The sequence below is a fragment of the Poecilia latipinna genome, unplaced genomic scaffold (genome assembly GCF_001443285.1).
Source record: "Poecilia latipinna isolate Pla-1442-1.1 unplaced genomic scaffold, P_latipinna-1.0 Scaffold95, whole genome shotgun sequence".
NCBI classification, from domain to species: Eukaryota; Metazoa; Chordata; class Actinopteri; order Cyprinodontiformes; family Poeciliidae; genus Poecilia; species Poecilia latipinna.
The window spans coordinates 83,973-102,602 of NW_015112711.1; the positions used below are offsets into that span (position 1 = coordinate 83,973).

General features: G+C 39.2%; 1 protein-coding gene across 1 annotated transcript in view; it reads right to left on the bottom strand.

Annotated features, from left to right (window-relative positions):
• Positions 1-1,040: 1,040 nt before the first annotated feature.
• The window catches only part of dock2 (dedicator of cytokinesis 2), a 113,846-nt gene continuing 96,256 nt past the window's right edge, over positions 1,041-18,630 (bottom strand). The window contains exons 35-51 of the mRNA XM_015025123.1: positions 15,793-15,833; positions 12,662-12,752; positions 11,923-12,033; positions 11,284-11,373; positions 10,270-10,374; positions 9,914-10,055; positions 9,051-9,132; positions 8,799-8,883; positions 8,360-8,446; positions 7,359-7,535; positions 6,895-6,978; positions 6,659-6,796; positions 5,421-5,548; positions 3,054-3,252; positions 2,793-2,898; positions 2,073-2,221; positions 1,041-1,737 (exon numbers count right to left, since the gene is read on the bottom strand). Coding sequence (XP_014880609.1) covers positions 1,675-1,737; positions 2,073-2,221; positions 2,793-2,898; positions 3,054-3,252; positions 5,421-5,548; positions 6,659-6,796; positions 6,895-6,978; positions 7,359-7,535; positions 8,360-8,446; positions 8,799-8,883; positions 9,051-9,132; positions 9,914-10,055; positions 10,270-10,374; positions 11,284-11,373; positions 11,923-12,033; positions 12,662-12,752; positions 15,793-15,833 — 1,878 coding nt within the window. The 3' untranslated portion in view covers positions 1,041-1,674. The remainder of the gene's footprint in view (positions 1,738-2,072; positions 2,222-2,792; positions 2,899-3,053; positions 3,253-5,420; positions 5,549-6,658; positions 6,797-6,894; positions 6,979-7,358; positions 7,536-8,359; positions 8,447-8,798; positions 8,884-9,050; positions 9,133-9,913; positions 10,056-10,269; positions 10,375-11,283; positions 11,374-11,922; positions 12,034-12,661; positions 12,753-15,792; positions 15,834-18,630) is intronic.

Sequence of the window (18,630 nt, forward strand, 5' to 3'; positions counted from 1 at the left end):
TTAAGCTGCACAACCGACCCTATGGGCCATCAGGTGTCTCCCAGATTGTTTTTTTTTTTTTGAAAGGATAAAGGAATAAATCTGCTCACCACCCACTGAGCTGCTTGTCGTCCCCCTCCCCCCGCCCCCGCCCTTTTGGCCCAAAATAGCTCTTCAGACGTGGTGTGGCTCACCAACATCGTCCTTTGCTGACTGGCCTTATCTTGGGCTGCTCTTTCATTTTTAATGGTCCTGTTCACAGAGTAAATTATTCACTGTAACCCTGGAGTGGTATCTACAAGCGCAGAAACAAATTACAAATCTAAAAACAACCTTACCTTACACAGCAAAGGTTTCAAGCTTTAGATTTAGCACAAAAAAAGAGGGACACCATGCTCGCCTCTGGGTAGAAAGCTTAAGTAAATAAAAACAAAATCCCTGACTTTATTGTTAAGGCCAGGTGACCAGTCCTGTGAAAGGCCAGTAGACGATGAGATTAGTGCTCTGTTGTAAAAACTTTGTAAAAGCACAATGTTACAGCTTTTAATATTGGTGAATTTATTGAGTTTTTATAATAAAAATGTTGTAGTTGACATTTCTTTGCACACCCCTCTACTCTCGACACTACTGAATAAAATGCGAACAGCATTGTGAAAGTAAAAGAAACACACTAAACAGGTCAGGGATAAAGTTATGGAGAAATGTCAGTCGAATATATAATATATAAGAATATACTGTATAGTAAAATGTGTCTATGCACAATGCTGTTGGAGGAACACCTGTAAAGATGTGTTTCTACAAAATATTATCTCAGCAGTGCTGAATGCAAAAGCATGCCTTAGTTTCCAGATATTTCACAGATAAATTTCTTTAATTTCGCATCCTTTCCGTTCCACTGTGAAGATATCTGCTCTTCCCAGATGGTCTTTTCCTTTAAATCCCAATTTAACGCAAAAGAACAAAAACTTTATGTTAAAAATTGTGGTTGTGATATGGGAAAATCGGAAACAGTGCAAGGGGTATGAAAGACTTTTTGCGAGTGAACCCAACATCACAGCATATTGAATTGGTTTACACAAAACAGTCAGACTTTATTTAAAAGAAATGTTTCACAAATGGTACCTCAAACATACAAAAAAAAAAGGAAAATGGCTTCAAAAGAATGATAGAAACAGCACAGCAGATTAATCTCACTGTTTGTCGACTTTTTCCCCCCCTTATTTGTTGAATCAGTGCATCAAAGCTGTTTGCCGTATTATTCCAGCTCAGAGTCCTACGTGAGGACATGGCACCCTGTACGCTTTACTGAATTATCACTTTCTCATTACTGTCCGTCATCACCGGGCTGAAACCTGTATAAGGAAATTTTTAATCAGCAGCATCAGATGGCTGGTTTGTGTTTGCTTGTTCTTGTAGAAGCTTAATTGATTCAAAAGCTGCAAGGTGGCATTTAGCTTCTGTGAAGTGTCATTCAAACTGCCAGGGGAAAAAAAAAAAGTCTCCCAATAAAAAAAAATTAAAAAAAAGCCTTTATTGACAGGTTGAATCAATTCGACTAAGCGACAGAGATGCTGGGAGGGACAGTCAGACTTGAGAGTGATGTGGAAATTTGGATATGGAAGGAGGTTTTAAACCTTGTCGTAAAACATGTGCAGATAAATGAGTAAGGCAAACAGAAGATTAGCGAAGGACATTTCAGAAATGGTTGTCAGCGTCCTTGGTTGGATCACTGGGCTTTGGATCTTCTGATCTGGAGCTCTGTTAAAACAAGCATGACAATTTAATGTAAATATAGCTTTCGTTAATGAAGGCAAAAAGCAATGAAAACAAACGCTCATGAACAGAATGCCGTCTTTCATCTTTTTTTGCTTTCGCTTAATAATTTTGATTTGAGAGAGCTGAAAATGTAAATGCATACAGAGTACGTTTGGATGAGGACAGTAATAATGTCCTGCACCGCAATGCACCGTCCAATCGATTCAGCTACTGAATAATTTAACTTCTCTTTAACTCTCACGTGTTTTTTAACGGGTTACAAATGTCTGATTAATATGCCACTGAAAATGATTAAACGTGTCGTCATGTTTGTCTACCTTGGACTTAAAGAGCAGGTTAATGACGCCCTTTGAGCGTCTGTCTGCTGTCCGGTCAGACGTCCCGGAGGGAGTCATGTTCTTGCTGTCCCTCTTGGCTCTGGCTGCGTCCACCTCTTCTCCCCCACCAGCCACGGACAAAGACAGACCTACAGAAAACAAGGAGCATGACTCGGTGCTTTATTATCTGTTTTTTTTTTTTCTTTAGTAAAACATTTTTGGGAAAACATTTTTGCTCTTGAAGCTGTTCTGCTGACGATAATCTGCTCCTGCTAGAGAAGTGCGCTTGCTCAGATGTGGCCAGCAGTACTAATCACAGTTAGTGTATTAACACGGCCACCTGTGCTGGCTCAGCTTGTCTGAACGTGGCAAAAAGCCAGCAGAGCATCAGAGAACAGAGCTGTGATGCACCACTACAAGTGCAAGGTCATGTAAGTGATAAAATGACAGAAACTGGACAGTATTGATGCATTTCTCTAAAACATTACAACATTTTTTTTTTCTGCTTCACATTTGGCTGTGTGTTGGTTTTTCAGAGCCACGTTTCCATGCTTGCCAGCAGTGGACATGTCTCTCCCCCCCCCCCCCCCACCTTGGCCTGGGGGTTTGGTGTGTGTGTGTTTTTTTTTTTTTTTTCTCCAGCCTGACATTTCCTCTCAGGCCCTGACTTTCTATTTTGACATCACTGTCCAGGCTCAGATGATTCAGTGCTCCTGTTACCTGTGATGGCTGGCAGGGATCGAGAGTTGGCATTGGTCAGCGGCGCGTTTTCGTCGTTTGGCTCACACAGGTTGGTGTCGCTGCGGAACTCCTGCTTCTTGGACAGCTAGAGGGAGACAGAGATCAGAAAACTAAACAGCAGCTCAGCAAAGGCTCTGAATTTTCTGCCTCGAGTATTTACACTCAGCCTCCTCCCCCCCCTCCACCTGACGTGCATGTCTTTACAATCTTCTGTCTTGCTCTACGGCCGACAACGCTCACCCGTTTGCAGTCCAGCGTGCTCGTCCTCTCTCTCTCCTCCGAGATGAAAATCATGCTGCTTCGTTTCTTCTTCTTCTTGCTCTTCCTCAGTCTGACCTCTGCATCGCCCACCGTCACCACGCTCTCCTCACCTATGCTCATGCTACCGCTGGAGCGGGGCAGAGTGGAGGACCAGGAGTTTGGTGACTCAGGGATGTCCCTTAAAAGAAACAAAGAAAAAAAAAAAGCACAAGTTATAAAATGCTATCTGAGGATACAGACTGCTCAAAAGACAAATTAAAGGAACGCTTCATTCAGACTGTAGCCCCAAGTCCATTCGACACCCAGAATATTGATCTTGTCCGCTCAGTAGCAGAGGTGATTGTTATTCAGTAAAAGTAACTGTAGTGTTATTAAAACTGGCAACATTTGCGGTAGAGGGGCAACAACGAGACGCGTCCCTTAACAGGAACGATTTTACAAGTTGGAGGTCACAGACGGTTTTCCCTACTCATCTTTTCTTGCTGCTTTTTCACTAGTTCTGCATTTGTCGATGGTCAGTGCTGCTACTGCCAGCATGAGGTGAAACCTCGACTCTACAGAGGTTACGATGATAGTCAAACTACAGAACATTCGCTGCGTTTCTCACAAATTATGAAGGACAGCCTGTGAGACAGGCAGTTTCTCTAGGGAAGGTGGAAAGCACACCTATCAATAGGACCGGGATGATCTCTAACAGACCCTGCAGAACGACTTCCAGCGGGACACTGCTGGGACTTTATGAGGGTGGCTCCTCTGGGGAGGGAGCCCCTCTGCTCTTAGTTTTCACACAGGAGAGAAGGTTCACCTTTTGCATGAATGACATGATGTCAGGAAGCTGTGAATGAGGCTAATGAGGCTTGTTTCATCAGTCAGCATGGCTGGTTTAGTGGGGATAAGTGATGATTTGGAGAGGTAAAACACACGGAGGCGCGCCGACTTCCATTAAGTAACAGGACTGCTCATGCAGACGGAGGGAATTTACATGGAAAAATCATTATTCATTTCTTTATTGCCCCTAAAATGAGGCAAAACTAAAAATGGCCAATTAGACAATGTTAGAGGGAGCGTGGAAACCATATGGCAGATCATTCTCATGTCTTTTGGGATTGTCAAGTTCTCCAGCCTTACTTGGCAGGAGTTCGCTGGAATTATTCACTTAATTATTGGTCAGAATACAGAATATAGATTTCTCATATTTGTGGGGAGATATCTAAAATGCACTTGGAATACAAATATTTGCTAAAAAATAATGTTAGCAGCTGGTAAAAAAAAAACAATTATGAGGAGATGGCAAAAATAATGACTCCATTAAAAGAGGAATGCATTGGAATCAGAGAAGAAGTGGAGAGGATTCGTTCCTCAATAAATTTATGTATGGGAGGATTTATTAAGAATTGGAAGATATGGAATAAAATATTTCAAATATAGGTCAGTATTTGTCTCTTAATACTGTCTTTAATAAGGGTATTAAATGAATTAAGTAAATGTAAAATTTAGATGATTTTTTTCTCTTACCTTTCCTCATATTGATGAGACCTGAATTTTTGGGGCCTGTTATAGCAAAGCATAGGATGAGCGTTTTTTGTTGTTGTTGTTGTTCTGGTAACGAACTGCCATGAAGTATAAATAAGATTTATACTTTTGTGTTGAATGTCGGTTTTATAATATATTTCACCACCAATAACAACAAAAAAAAAACCAAAAAAAATTTTCACTAAAAAAAATTCAACAACTGCACAATTCTTGTTAAGTAGCATAAGATAAGTAGCATTTCAAAAGAGCAGAGGAAATCCTACATTTTTTGAACAACACCAATATTTGTTGTTAATCTGTTGCTAAGAGATGAGCGCGTTTTCTGGTAACCAAGAGCCACGAAGTAAACATCTGATTTTTACTTTTACAAAATGCACCAAACTGCAACTTTCTTGGGTTTAAGCAGATGAGCAGTCTTTCAAAAGAGCTTATGTCTTATCCAGTAGAAAACCTCTGGGACATAATAAGTCCAGTTCAGGTCCGGTACTGAGTATCATTTTATCAGTTTGTACAATAAATAGATTTTTGGGTTATCTTTGAATTTAGTTCTTTAAGGATTGATTACTTGTATTTCCATTAAATGAAGTGGAATCCATTTGTTCCAAGACATTACACACTCTGTATCAGTACAAATATATGAATTCATTTTTCCACTGTGAGCTGATTTGTTTCCATCCTAAAAGTATTCATTTGACACTTTTTAGCAGTTTGTTTATCAGCGTTGACATGAGTATTGTTTTGTTGGTAAATGATGCATCTTTGCAACTCGAGACGACAGGTTAAATGTCAAAAAGCTGTAAACTTTTATTCTACCTGTCTGCGTGAGACTTGGTTGGGGTTCCACATTCAGATCCCTGCAGTGAAGAGATGGAGATGATGGACTGTCGAAAGGAGCGCAGCATTGAGCGAGGACGAGTAGACTTTCTCTCATCCAGATCTGGCTGCAGAGACACAGAGAAATAATAATAATAATACATTTAGTACTGATTGTGTATAAAAGGGAGGACCTTCATGGTAGCTGACCTTCACAAGAAAAACACTTAAGTGAAGCAGAAAATCACATACTGTCTCAATAAACAGCATTCATTTTTATTGTTTTGCTTTTTTTTTAAATACTTTTCTTAAAACTTTTTAAATTATTGATACTCTTGGTAAAGGTGTGTAAGAAAGTTACAAAACACGTTAAATAAAATTTGCAGAGCATGTGGAGTCTGGTGAAACAAAACCCAAAATAAGAAATAACTATTTCTAGCACTCATATTATTGGCACTCTGTAGTACAGAATGAGAAAAAGAACTTGTTGTGACCGTCATAAGTCAGACAATTTCCACAATCATGTTTCCAATCAGATTAATAACAAAAAGTTGAAAGCAGAACTGCAACAAAGAAGGTTGGACACAACCAAAGTCAAGGTTTTCACAATCCAATAAAAAAAAAAAACAAACATGAGTAGGATGCAATGGATGATAGCAAAGGGTCATTAGAAGCTATCTATACGACAGGTAATTAGAGAGGCAAGCCACAGTCTACCATCCCAAACATAAATGTCTGATATTACTGAAGTCTGATGTAACATTTCCTGGATGTTGTCCTAATTGGTTCAGATGATCCAAATCCAAGGGCATAAAAACAACAGGAAGGTTTTTGGTGTAAAACAAGAATAATTTTTGTGACAAAAAAAGGGATCATTTTTGAATCTACAGTGAAATCTGAAAAAGTAAATAACAGAAAACCATGACTATGTAAAACAAGACATCATTGTCAGTGTACTTTCTTATAGAGGTCAGATATCTTAATCGCTCCAATAACATCAATTCAACTTTATTTTGGCCATAGAGAAATTTAAAAAGTGCAAAACTCAATTACTGTGCCACTCCAGAGGTTTAAAGAGTATTTTAGAGTAGTTTGCCTGAGTAGACTAATTTACAACTTCATTATAAATTTCCACTACAGTAACTCTTTCAACCAGCCTTCCAGGAGCAGACTTGTGGATTTCCCAAGTTTGTAATTTTACGTCTGTCCCCTTTATATTGTTTCTAATTAATTCTTACCAACTCTCTGACGCCATATTCCTTCTCCACTTTCTTCTTCAGTTGTTTGAAACACTCCTCCATGCGCTCATGGAAAGGTCGCAGGTCGTCCGTTACTCTCTTCCCATGCAGAGAGATTCCTCCACCGAGCAACGGGATCTACACGTGAAAATTTACGACGTAAACAGAACAAACATGCAGAAGCAAGACCACAGACGTGGTGGATGTCCATGTATTTGGTTGAACGTGCTCTGTACCTGCCACGCGATGAGGTCTTTGAGCCGGAGAAGTTTCTCTCGATCTTCTGGGTGCTGCAGAGTGTACTCTTCTGTAAAGAATGCCTGACGGAGAAGAAATACTCAGGATTTGGTTAAAGATTATCACATAAAATATCAGCTATAGCAGATTGCAATGTTGGTCTTTAAATTCAAGAGGTACTGAATTTAGTACGAGCTAAGGATGAGGTACCGAAGCTAAAATAAACCATATTTGACTAAATTAATGGCTGCAGAATTTGCACCAAATCTTTGTCAAAGCTTCAGGACGATGTAAAGAGTTGACAACCTAATTAGTTGTCAGTGCTGCCTTTGATCTTCAGCCAAACTCCTGAAGATCAGTCATGTTTTAAGGAAACATTCTGGCTTCAAATTTTGCTTTAGTAATTTTTCCTAAAGCAAAATAATCCCTTTTATCAGATGACAAAAGGGAGCATTTGAAATACCTTTTCGTATTTCGCAAAACCACCCATGACAGCTGGATCCACAATGCCGTTGAGTAACATGGAGAGAGGGTTGATGGGTAGGCTCCAGTCGGCTTGGTACTGGTTGATCATGGTCAGAATCTTCTCATTGGTGGACTCCATGGTTTCTATGGCATTCTCTAGTGGAGACAATGTAGTCTGGAAGTGGACCATGATGGAAAGAAGAAAAAATAAAATCAGCAAATGAAGGTTTTTAACGAAGAACGTGTTTTGCTTTTTTTTTTATTTGCCATGTAGTTTATTTCCTGGGGGCAAGTTGTAGGGAACAGTAGTCTCTGTGGGGGTGAGGGTTGGAGGAAGAGCAGAAGTAATCTGATTTACATTCCCTGAATTGAAGGCCAGCTTCAGCATTTTTAAAAGATCAAAACTGCATTTGTCCTTAATTTAAAATACCTTAGATAAACTGGCTGTTTCTGCCCTGAACAGAGACTGCAATAGAGACGTAACCTGTTCTATAGTTTCTTAGCGTGGCAAAACAGAGGTCCACCGCCACCATGGTTTGTGACATAAAAATTAAGAAAGTAATCTGAGAAACATGATGGACATCAAAGGATATATTTTGCAAAATATATTAAAGATGTTATAAGCTATATTGCACATTTTTGTACTTCCATTCGGGTTTCTACTGCTTCTAAAAAGAAGATTAAACATAAAAACACCCAGACATTCTTTTTAATCTCTGGAAAATGAGCCGTTTCCAAAACCCTCCAGGTGCTGAGTCTCATTTGGCTGGCACTGCGGTGTTGCCTAGCAACCTGAGCTGAGCTCCAGCACATTTGGTCAGCTGGTTTTACCGCTGACCAAAATAGGCCGAACTACCAAGAATGATTTTGTGCAAAAAAAATTTAGTATATTTTGTACAGCCCATAGACCTATCCTAACCTTCTAGGAAGCATGATAGGCCACCTTTCAAAATGAATAAAGTGAAGCACAGCGTAAATCAACATGTCTGTCAGACTCACATGTTTTATGTCGGTAGCCTCAAACCAGCGCAGGATCCCGGGCAGCTTATACACAGTGGTGAAGGTGGTGCGTTCGATCCACATGGACTGAAACACAACAGAGCAGAGGAGATAAAAAGAGGAGAAACTGCTGGTAAGCTTCTGACACTTGTGAATACTTTATTATATTTTGTAAAAAACAGTCTGAACTCTTTCCAAACACTTCCCCCTTCGTTATATCTAATTATCTCAGTTGCTCTTCTAAAATACTTAAACACAAGCTCGTGTTACACCCTCTAATTGTGTACTTTACAGCCTGCAGTATCTATAAAACTGTTATCCAGTGAGCAAGGAAGTCTTCATTTCAGAGTGAAGACAATGCAAATTTACAACAGCGCTTGAAATCCTTTCACAGTCCCAGTGGTTGAGGCTGTGAATCGACTTCCAAGGAGTAACTCACAGCAAATTCATTGTTTGGGTCCACAGGTCCTTTCCTCACAGGCCTTGAATAATGGAAACGCTGCACATAGTTGGACTTGTAGAAGCTACAGTGTGAAACGGAGAGAATCGGAGACCAGGGTGAAAATAAGAAACTAATTAAAAGCATAAAAAATAAGAGAACGATGTAGAAAATTATTATAGTCAGAACTATCAGTGTTTGCAAAAATGCACACTTCATCGTATTGGACTGAGTTGTTAAGACAGCACTGACTTGATGATCTGGTCAGGGACCGGCTTGTTTTTCAGGCGAGGAGGGATCTCCAGAACTGGCTGCACAGTGAAACACTGGATGTCTGGTTCAAAATGCTCAGGAAAACAATACTTTAAGTGTGACGCACACTGTCCTTCTACACTTACGACACCTTGATTTATGTAATTTATATTATTTGAGCTCTATAGCTGAGATTTATAATAAGGATGCAACAAACAAATGTGTTCAGACCAGTAAAAGACCTCATACCAAGAGATTTAATGCATCCACTCCCTTTTAAACAAAGAGGTTTTTTTTTATTATAGATTTTATAAAACAATAGATCTCCACATAGCCTAAAAAAACAGCAAGAAAAATGTGTCCTCGTATCTCAGGAACAAAACATATATTTGCGTTTCCAAAGTTCAAAATCTTTAGTCTTGGGGAGATAAATTGCTTTCCCAGCTGAAAGTGGGCAGACTGACCTAAAAGCGATTCTTAAACCGCCTCTGATTGAGACCAGAGGGACGGGATCTTAGTCTGTCCTGCTTTATTTATACCTATATTAAAGCGAGAAAAACTTCAAGCTCAGGGTTTTCCAACTCCTCGGTATGCTGTGTGTGATAATGTGAAATGTTGGGCTGTAGAATCTTGCTAAAGTATTAGGACTGCTTCATAAACACCCATAATTTGCATTGGGACTTTTACTCAGGGAAGGAAATAAGTCATTGTTGTTTATTAGTACCACGCAGCTGCAGTGTGCCATTAAATGTGCATTTCTGTGTTCACTGGTCTTGGAAGGCTGCAGTCCATCTGCTCCGTTTCCGTTCCCTGCTTTGTATGCACTTATAAAGATTAAAGCCGATTAGCTTCTTTAAGGATACACTGCAGTGGAGAGTTCTTGATGTCGTCTCCCGGCATGGTGGTGGTGTTAAGGCGCACAGAGCTGGGAAACTGGCTCATCAGCTGGTTCTGGAAATCCTCTCTGCGCTCATACTCCTTACCTCGGTGGATAAACACCTTGTTCTAAAGCAGGAAGAAAATAACACATAATAGTTGTGCTACTCATAAATAAATACAAAATAGGCTTTATAAGACTCAACAAACTTAAACAAATTTCACTTTTACTTCTACTTTTACTAGCATTTACGTTATTTAGCAGCTTCTTTTTAGAAAGCACACAAAATGGAGATATGCCCCTTAATTTTAGTGATTTGCACCAGACATTGTAACTACAAACCCTGATGAAAGGAGGGTAGCCTTGTCCATAGAAGCCCACTGCAAAGTAGTCTGGCTTAGGTCTCAAGATCTTCATAATATTCTCATAGAACTTGGCTTGTTTTTCCTGCAGGGAGAGATAAAGAGAGAAACCAAGGATGTGTCCGGGGGGGGGAGAGTTTCAGATGTGCAATGTGTGCAGTCAGGGCAGTTTAATCAGCTCACGCCAATGACAAAGCTACCATCAGCAGAATGCTGGACCTGTGAGGGTGATAGATGCAAAAAAAAAAAAAAAAAACAGCATCCCATCCAAGGGCAATGTCTGTCATTTATATAACCATATAAATTCAGCAACAGCTGAGAAGAGCCGCGGCTGCAGTCATACAAGGAGAAAAGGAGCCGTTTTTTCCATTGTTGGAAAATGAGCGGTTTTTCTTTGGGAAGCGGTGAGATATACGGAGCGTGAGGGAAGCAGCAGAACAAGAGGAGAGAAGCTACAAGTTAGGATGTGACCTGGTGCATTCGAGATAAGAAACAGCAGTTACAGAAAATACTGTCACAGAGGGTTTTATACGCAGCTTCAAGTTAAGTTAAAAATGGAGATTAAAATGGTGATTAGTAACCAAACTCCAAAAGCAAAAGTCATAATTTTAGATTGCACAGACAGCTATTTATTAATATTTTAACAGTTTGTCTTTGGGTTTTATCAATCCATTCTGGCCCAACCGGCTCTTGAGAACATTCACAATCTTGAGGTGGCCAAAAATAAAAAAAATGACTTTGACACTCCTGACCTAAATGAACCTCAGAGGCTGACTCAGTTTCTCCAAACTTTAATTCACCACAGTCTGAACGAGCAACAGCCTGCGGAAAATCAAACCGTTACTATTTCAAAGCTGTTTCCTTCAAGTAATCCAACATTGGAAATATCAATAAAGAAAATAAACAGAAGACAGCCGGGGATATGAGAAGCAGCCAAACCATTGATCATGACTGCTGTGCGGCTGATTTGAGGTTTAAAGCTGTGATGTATTACCAGTCTCTTGCTGAGTAGCTCGTAGTCAAAGATCTCATTTTCATACTGCTCTACTAGCTCCTTGCACAGAATGATGGCCTCTTCCCACATCTAAAACACAAAAAAAAAAAAAAAAAAAACAAAGAACAGAAACAGAACAGTGGGTTTCAAGACGATCTGCTGATAAACTCAGTTCAGAGAAGTTATCATTTTCTGTAACGGAGCCAAGACCAGTTTTCATGCTGTTTTTTTTTTTCTTTTTTAGAAGATTTGCTTATTTATTTGCAAAGCTACTGACAATGATGGATGAATAATTAGACTTAAGTAGCTGCTTGAACACAAAGAATGAGCCTGTATTGTGACAACACACAACAAAGAGCTTAGATATTGTTAAACTGTCATTAAACTACAATGTGTATCTGTGTAAAGTGTAAAGGTCTATTACGTACAATTTAATTACTAACTTTCTGTTGCCTGATAATATATAGAAGTGGAGTTTATAATTCTTATTGTGAATAACAGGCCGAATGGCTGTTCTACACCAGTCTTAATGGAAAAATTTAAACATATTGCTTTGCAATGATTAGTCTTACGGAGTATCAAACTATAACTTACACTATCCGTGCATGGTAAATTGCATACATGGGTGTCAGTACAAACCTTGCCCTTGTCGAAGTAGTCGATGATGGTGTCATAGAGCGTTTCTTTGAGTTGTCGCTGAGTTTGGGAGCCATGAAACTCAAACTGGGGGCTACACATGTCATCAGACCACTGGACCAGAAAGAGACATGTTATTTATCAACTTTTGACAGTTATATAAAATTAATCTTTTATGACCAAGACATACAGCATATATGTCAAAACATCCACATACATCCTCTAATTATTTAAATTACATCATATGTTTTAAAGATTTAAGTTTCTAATAATGCGAATGACTTTCCATGCAAGAAAGCTATGTTTTGTGGAAAAAAAAAAAAAACCCTGTAGAGTTTCTCTACTTTGATGCAGTAACACAACGCGGAAAGAAAATCCCCCGACCCCTTTGCGAGCTTGTAAACGTCCCGTAACAATGATCAGGGGACAAAAGAGGTGAAACACAGTCCAACACACGCACGCACATCCGCTCACGCACAAACACGATCACTGTGCGAGCGCGCTACATCAATCACCATAGTGATATGGCTGCAGTGGCCAACGCAGAGCCATAAACTAACCTCGGGGCTTCATCGTTTGGAGGCCAGCGACGTAGCAACCATTTATCAGCAAGTAAAGAACTCTCTCATTTGTCGCAGGCAGACAAGTGATTAGGCCGAGCGAGGCAGCGGGTGCAGAGTTACACAACAAAACATATCCTCTTGTGTTTGTGTGTTTATGTGTGTGTGTGTGTGTAGCTTGCCTTGAGCAGCCGGGAGTGCAGCAGAAGGGTGTAGGCAGCCTCTGTGTAGTTTTCGCCCTCCAGGTGAAGGTCTCGTAATTTGTACAGATACCTAAACACGCACAAAGCCAGAGAAATTCCTTTAAACATCACTCCACTAGATGCCAGTGTTGGGCAGCTTGAACATCTGCAAATGAAGAATTAGCCAAAGTGCACAGCTGGTATCAGCATTACTCTCCACACACAAAAACCTTGAAACCTGAGCACGGCACAAGGTCGCTCAAGAGTACGCATACGCAAACAAGGCACAATGTATCTTTTTTTTTTTTTATAAGTATGACAAAGTCTTTTCTACGCGTGAGGTGAAGTAATGTAATATGCGCCACTCGAACAGAAACGGTCATTTAAATGTTTCAGGGACTCCCAGAGGGAAAACACAGTGTGCATTATGAGTGGGTTGCAGGTAAAAAAGGTGCTTTTAAGAGACACAGTCTTTAATGTCATCTGTCTGGGTGAAAAAAGCTCAACAGAGGGAACTATTCACCATCAGAGGGTTAGTGAACCTTTGTAGAGAATGTGGAATTGTTTATGATAGAAAATAAATTGAAATGAATGATTCAGCTACTCTATTTCTAACATAAAGATAGAATAAATACACATGTGCAATCTTGAATATTTACTCACTGAGCCGTAACATCAGAATCTATGTCTTTTACCAGATATCCATTTGTGTTTATGTAATATTTGTGCTTTAATGGTTTATTTAAAAAAAACAAAAAAAACAAAGACAAAAACATTTTGAGCACTTTGTCTGGGTTCAGAATGTGTACATCCTTTTCATCACCGAAGCAAAAACGCCAACAAGACAGTCAAAGACACTGACAGAAACACTGCTTTAGTTAACAAGAGCAAGATTTTTCATCATTTATTAAACATACCTATCATGCCTTTTCCCCTATTTAAATAATTTATCATCTAGGTAGTCTGAAGCAAGACATATGTAGTGCCATACCGTTGTCACTGTACTGTCACAGTAAAATAAGGTAATTCTATCCTCCGAGTTTGTCTATTTACTATTTCATCCTACTCTCTGGCAGTTATCCACAGTGGGGAAAACTGTGGCCTTGTGCAAGCACAATGCAACGCGTGGTGATGTTACTAAGGTGCAGCAACATGTCAAATATGTTGGTTGATACACAGAAACACTACAGGCTATGCATTTCTTATCCTTCACAGGTTTAAATTATTGTCTTAGTGAAAAGTGAAAACCTCAACCAAAAGACTGGAACTTTTTGGGCCTAACGTATTGCTTAGCAGGGTACAGGATTTATGTGAAAACAGGTGCTGCAGCTTATTGTAAAAAAAAAAAATAAAAATCACAACATCATCAAACTGGTTGCAGCCATAAACAGGAAACAATTAGGTGTTCAGGGGGTTTACTGAAGTCTGTTATCCTAAGTGGAACAAAAATAAAAAATAAAAATGGGGAATTACTGGGAAAGCGTTCCAAAGATTTTCATTTTAATAAATTACCAAAAATGTATAAAAAAAGAGAAAATACAGGAAAGAAAGCCAGAAGTAGTCAGAGGGCAGCAGGCATGTAGCCAAACTCTATTAATATTTCCAAGAAAAAAAATCTCAGCGACTTCCCTGTGGGATTTCCTGCCTCAGCCCATACACCAATAGTGCTGTGAAAAAGTATTCAACCCGTTACAGATTTCAGAATTCATAATTTCATCAATTAGGGGAAGTCTCCAGAACATTAAGCTACTACTTCCAATGATCATATTCTTTGTCTGAAGTGTTACCTTCAAAAAAGATTCTCTTTTGTCTTATTAGTTTCTAAATATTTTCGTAAACGTCTATAGAATCATCAGGATATTTGTTGGCAAATGTGAAACGAGAATTTTGGGTCGCACAACATATCCAGTCTGTTTCTGAACCTGCTGAGGTAGGCGAAGCCTCAGTGCTTTGATTTCCTCAGTTACATTGACACCGATAACTATTTGACACCACATTACTTCTTTGGTTTCTGCTGAATATATTTCAGACGTACATGATCTGTGTCGCCCTGCTGGCTGGACCAACTAGCTGAGTTAGTGTACAATACCACTAACTCAGCTAGTTAGTGTACAATACCTGTACAATACCACCGAGGATCCACGTGCCTTACTGTCCTCTGCATTTCATTTAAGTTTCCCTGCTACAACACTAATGGTGTCGACATTTCATCAGTGTCTGCAGAAGTACTGCTAATGAATCATTCAGTTATGTCTTGTGCTGTTGTAGCGAGCCAGAGACACGCAGGCGAGCGAGATCTTGGGACCAAGGATGATTCTCCTAGCTGTATGCGTGTCTGTTTCCTCACGGCTCTGTTTGCATCCGTCTCCCTGCACTGTGTGTGAGCTTCTCGTTTGCTCATAACTGTACTCCCATGGCAAGCACAGCACTGACTATTTTTTTTTTAATGCTTTGCATTTTTTATCCATTTATTCAAGGTTTAGTAGGCTTCCGAGTTATTAAAAGACATCAGATCCTCTGAGGAGACTTGGGCTGAAGACCAAATAGTTCATGGAAGCTGGATATGTTGTTGAGGCTAACTTCCTGGAAGTTCCGAAGTGACGCAAAAACCATGCACCCAAAACTCCAAACCAGATTCAAACATGGATTTTGTGAACCAGTCCACTCCTAGTTCGATTCAAGTTTTATTTGTCTAATCCTGACTGTAGTTCCTCAAGAAGAATTAAAATCATCAGCCAACTCTTCTAACAAAAAGGCTACAAAAAAAAAAAGAAAGAAGGAAAACACAAGGTGAACTACATGACCTGACAGAAACTGTATAGTCTGGTTCTCTGTCAGTCATTTTTGTCTCTCCTCCTGCAAACATGCTGCCTCTCTCTGCCTTTACACCTCGCTGGTGCTCATCATGTCTCCCTCTGCTCTCTCTACTGTCAGGCCACCACCTGATCCGTTGGATTTTGACATTAATTCAGCCGAACTCGTATAATCCCCTGTCAGATTACGAAACTGCACGCACACACTTAGGAGCACACGCGTCGAGACGCGCTTTTCAAATGCATGCAGACTGTACGAGACAGACGTGCGACGTTTGAAAGCATTTTAGGACAAATCAAGAACAAAATGCAAAATACCTGATGTACATTCCTTCACGGTTGATGTCTTTGTAGAAGTTCTGCAGAAAACAGAAAGGAAGAAGTTGACTTACAGTGAATTTTGAGTGTGTGTTTTACCCAAAAACACGTCCACAAAAATTCTGGAGAGCTGCACAGAGTTTTGAGTTTGTAATTTTGCATTTCTGCATCGCGAGTTTGTCCAACAGCGTCTTGCAGCACGAGCGCTTCACTGCATCCTTCTGGTATTGTGAGTGTGGTAATGCGCTGTTGTATCTGTATTTCCCAGTTTAATTAAGTTTAATGACATCTACGGAGAACTGAGACGTGGAACAAACTGATTTAACCTCACCTCTCATTATCGGCGAACGAGACACACAGTGAACACACACATACACAACACCAAACATGCAAAATGAAGGAAAGCTAAAAAAGTTGGAAGAGTCAGACGCAAATACATACATGGTGACTTTTAGACATAGTACCACTGATTGTTTTGGGCTATTTGGATTCAATAAGTATATTTCGTGAGGTATATTTTCAACAACAGGGCCAAGAATAAAGTCTGCTGTTTTTTTTCTCTTTTGGTTTTGTTTTTCTCTTGTATCAGATCACATTTTCTTTTTCCGAGATAAAATACAATGGGGGGCGTTTTGCAGCTGAATGTTAAACAGCCTGAATAACAATGAACACCTCCAAGACTGAACATTGGTTCTGAGTGGGAAAAGTGTTGTTTTCCCTCCCTGGGTCGGGAAAGAGAAGTCGCCTCAAGAGGGACAGTTTAAGTGGCTTATTCGTCATCGCTGATAGAACAGGGCAGGAGATTGACAGGGGCGTTGGGGCTACATGTACAGAGATGAAGATGCTATACACGTCTGTTTTTAGTGAAGTGAGAGCTGACACAAAAGGTGAAGCATTCCATCTCAATGTTTCACCCCCTAAATGTATAGCAAAGGTAGCCGAAATGAGCAAACTAATGGATCAAAAATGCATGATTGATTGATTGATTGACTGATAGATGGATTGATGGATGGACTGACAGCCACAGTATGTATCGGATAACACAGCCATTCAATGTTTGGACACATAATTTCCAAACATTCAATGGGATTAGACAACTGGCTCGAAAGATTTTTGGTGTGCTTTGCTTTAATCACATATCGAACATGAGATACAGCAGGTTAACAAGTTGCTCCAGTGTTTTTGAAGCTTTGATGTGTAGTCATTGATTAGTGCAAACGTTTTGTTATTTTCTATAAATGGAACGTATGAAGCCTTATACATCTCTGTTTTGTTTTTGTGTGTTATTCTTTCTTCTTTCTTTTAGTTAAGATTCACATTTCCCAAAGTAATATGAACTCAAAGCTGTGGGGAAGCCTTTGTGCTTTTTTTTTTCTTTTCTTTTTTTTTTTTTTCTTTTACTTTTAAACCTTCCAGTGTTTTAGGGCATAGTGGAAGTGGATTTTCCTACATCCAATCAATCACCTGTCAACTGGATTACGAAGCTATTTAATTTTAAATTAACACAAATCATTCAGTAAATTGGAACATGAAAAACTTTTTGAAAAAAAAAAAAAAGCTGATGGCACAGAAATGCCTCTGAAACTTTCATATGCAAGTTAGACTGGGATATTTTGGCCAGAGGAGTATGAATGCCTTTAAATTTAGAAGTACATTTCTGTTCCTTTGAAAATGCATCTGCATCAGGAGGCCTGGCAAATAACAAATATGTGAGTGATTGTGTGTGTTAGCCCGGGGCGGTGTGTAAATACGAGAGTGCTTGCTAGCCTGGAGAAAAGATTTTTCAGCCCAAGAAATAAATTAAATAGAATATCTAATGGGGAACTGCCACAAGCCGTAAGCTAAATACTTTTGCCATTTCCCAGCAGCGTTCTTCTAAAAACTACAATGTAAGACGTGAACACACACAGACGCATGGATTCATATATACGTAAGATTTTTTTTCTCAGTTTGACAATAAATGACTTATTAAAAACTGCAGAATGAAGGAGTAGTTTGATAAGAAAAAATTCCAAACTGTGAGATTATTTAATGCAATCATTTGAATGGACATCTAATGGGAAACATTTAATAAGTGCATAGAATGATTAAACCTTTTGTAAACAGCCTGAAGCAGAAGATCGAAAACTACCTCTACATCAATCACCTCAAAAATTTAAAGAGGTAAAAATATATATTTATTTAAAAATCATTACAAAAGACATTGCAATGTTAGAACAAAATCACCAAATGGATTTTGTTTTTATTTTAACTCCCTGCAAATATGGAAAAGTTGCAATTATAAAAGGAAATAAATCATAAAAAGTCCGTATTTATTCACGTGCACAATCACACTGATACCAAACATTTTGAATTTGATTTTTCAATTGGTGCGCTTCTGGCTGCTAAAGTGAGAGTAAACACCTCAGTGAGATCAAAAGAGCTTCAGACAGACGACTGTGGCAACTTAGATGTGTGGTAAGGGATTTAAGGAGGTATGAAAAGAATGAGAAATCAACTATTCTGTTGTATGGAAGACGGTGTAAAAGTGAAGGATATTTAAAACAACTTCCAGTATGCTCAGATCTGATGCTGAAATAATTTCACCCTGAAAGCAGACCACATGATGCTAAAAGAAGACTCCAAAAATCTGGTAAACAAACCTGAAAATAAAAAAAAAAAAAAAAAAAAAAAAAAAAAAAAAAAAAAAAAAAACTGAATGAAATAACTAAGTATAGGCTGCACAGTCTCTGAGATGGCTACAAGAAGTACCTCATCAAAGTTATCACAACCAAAGGTGATAACAGCGGTTGCTAGAAGGGTAGGGTTTCCTCATTTTTCCTTTAATAATCCATGAGC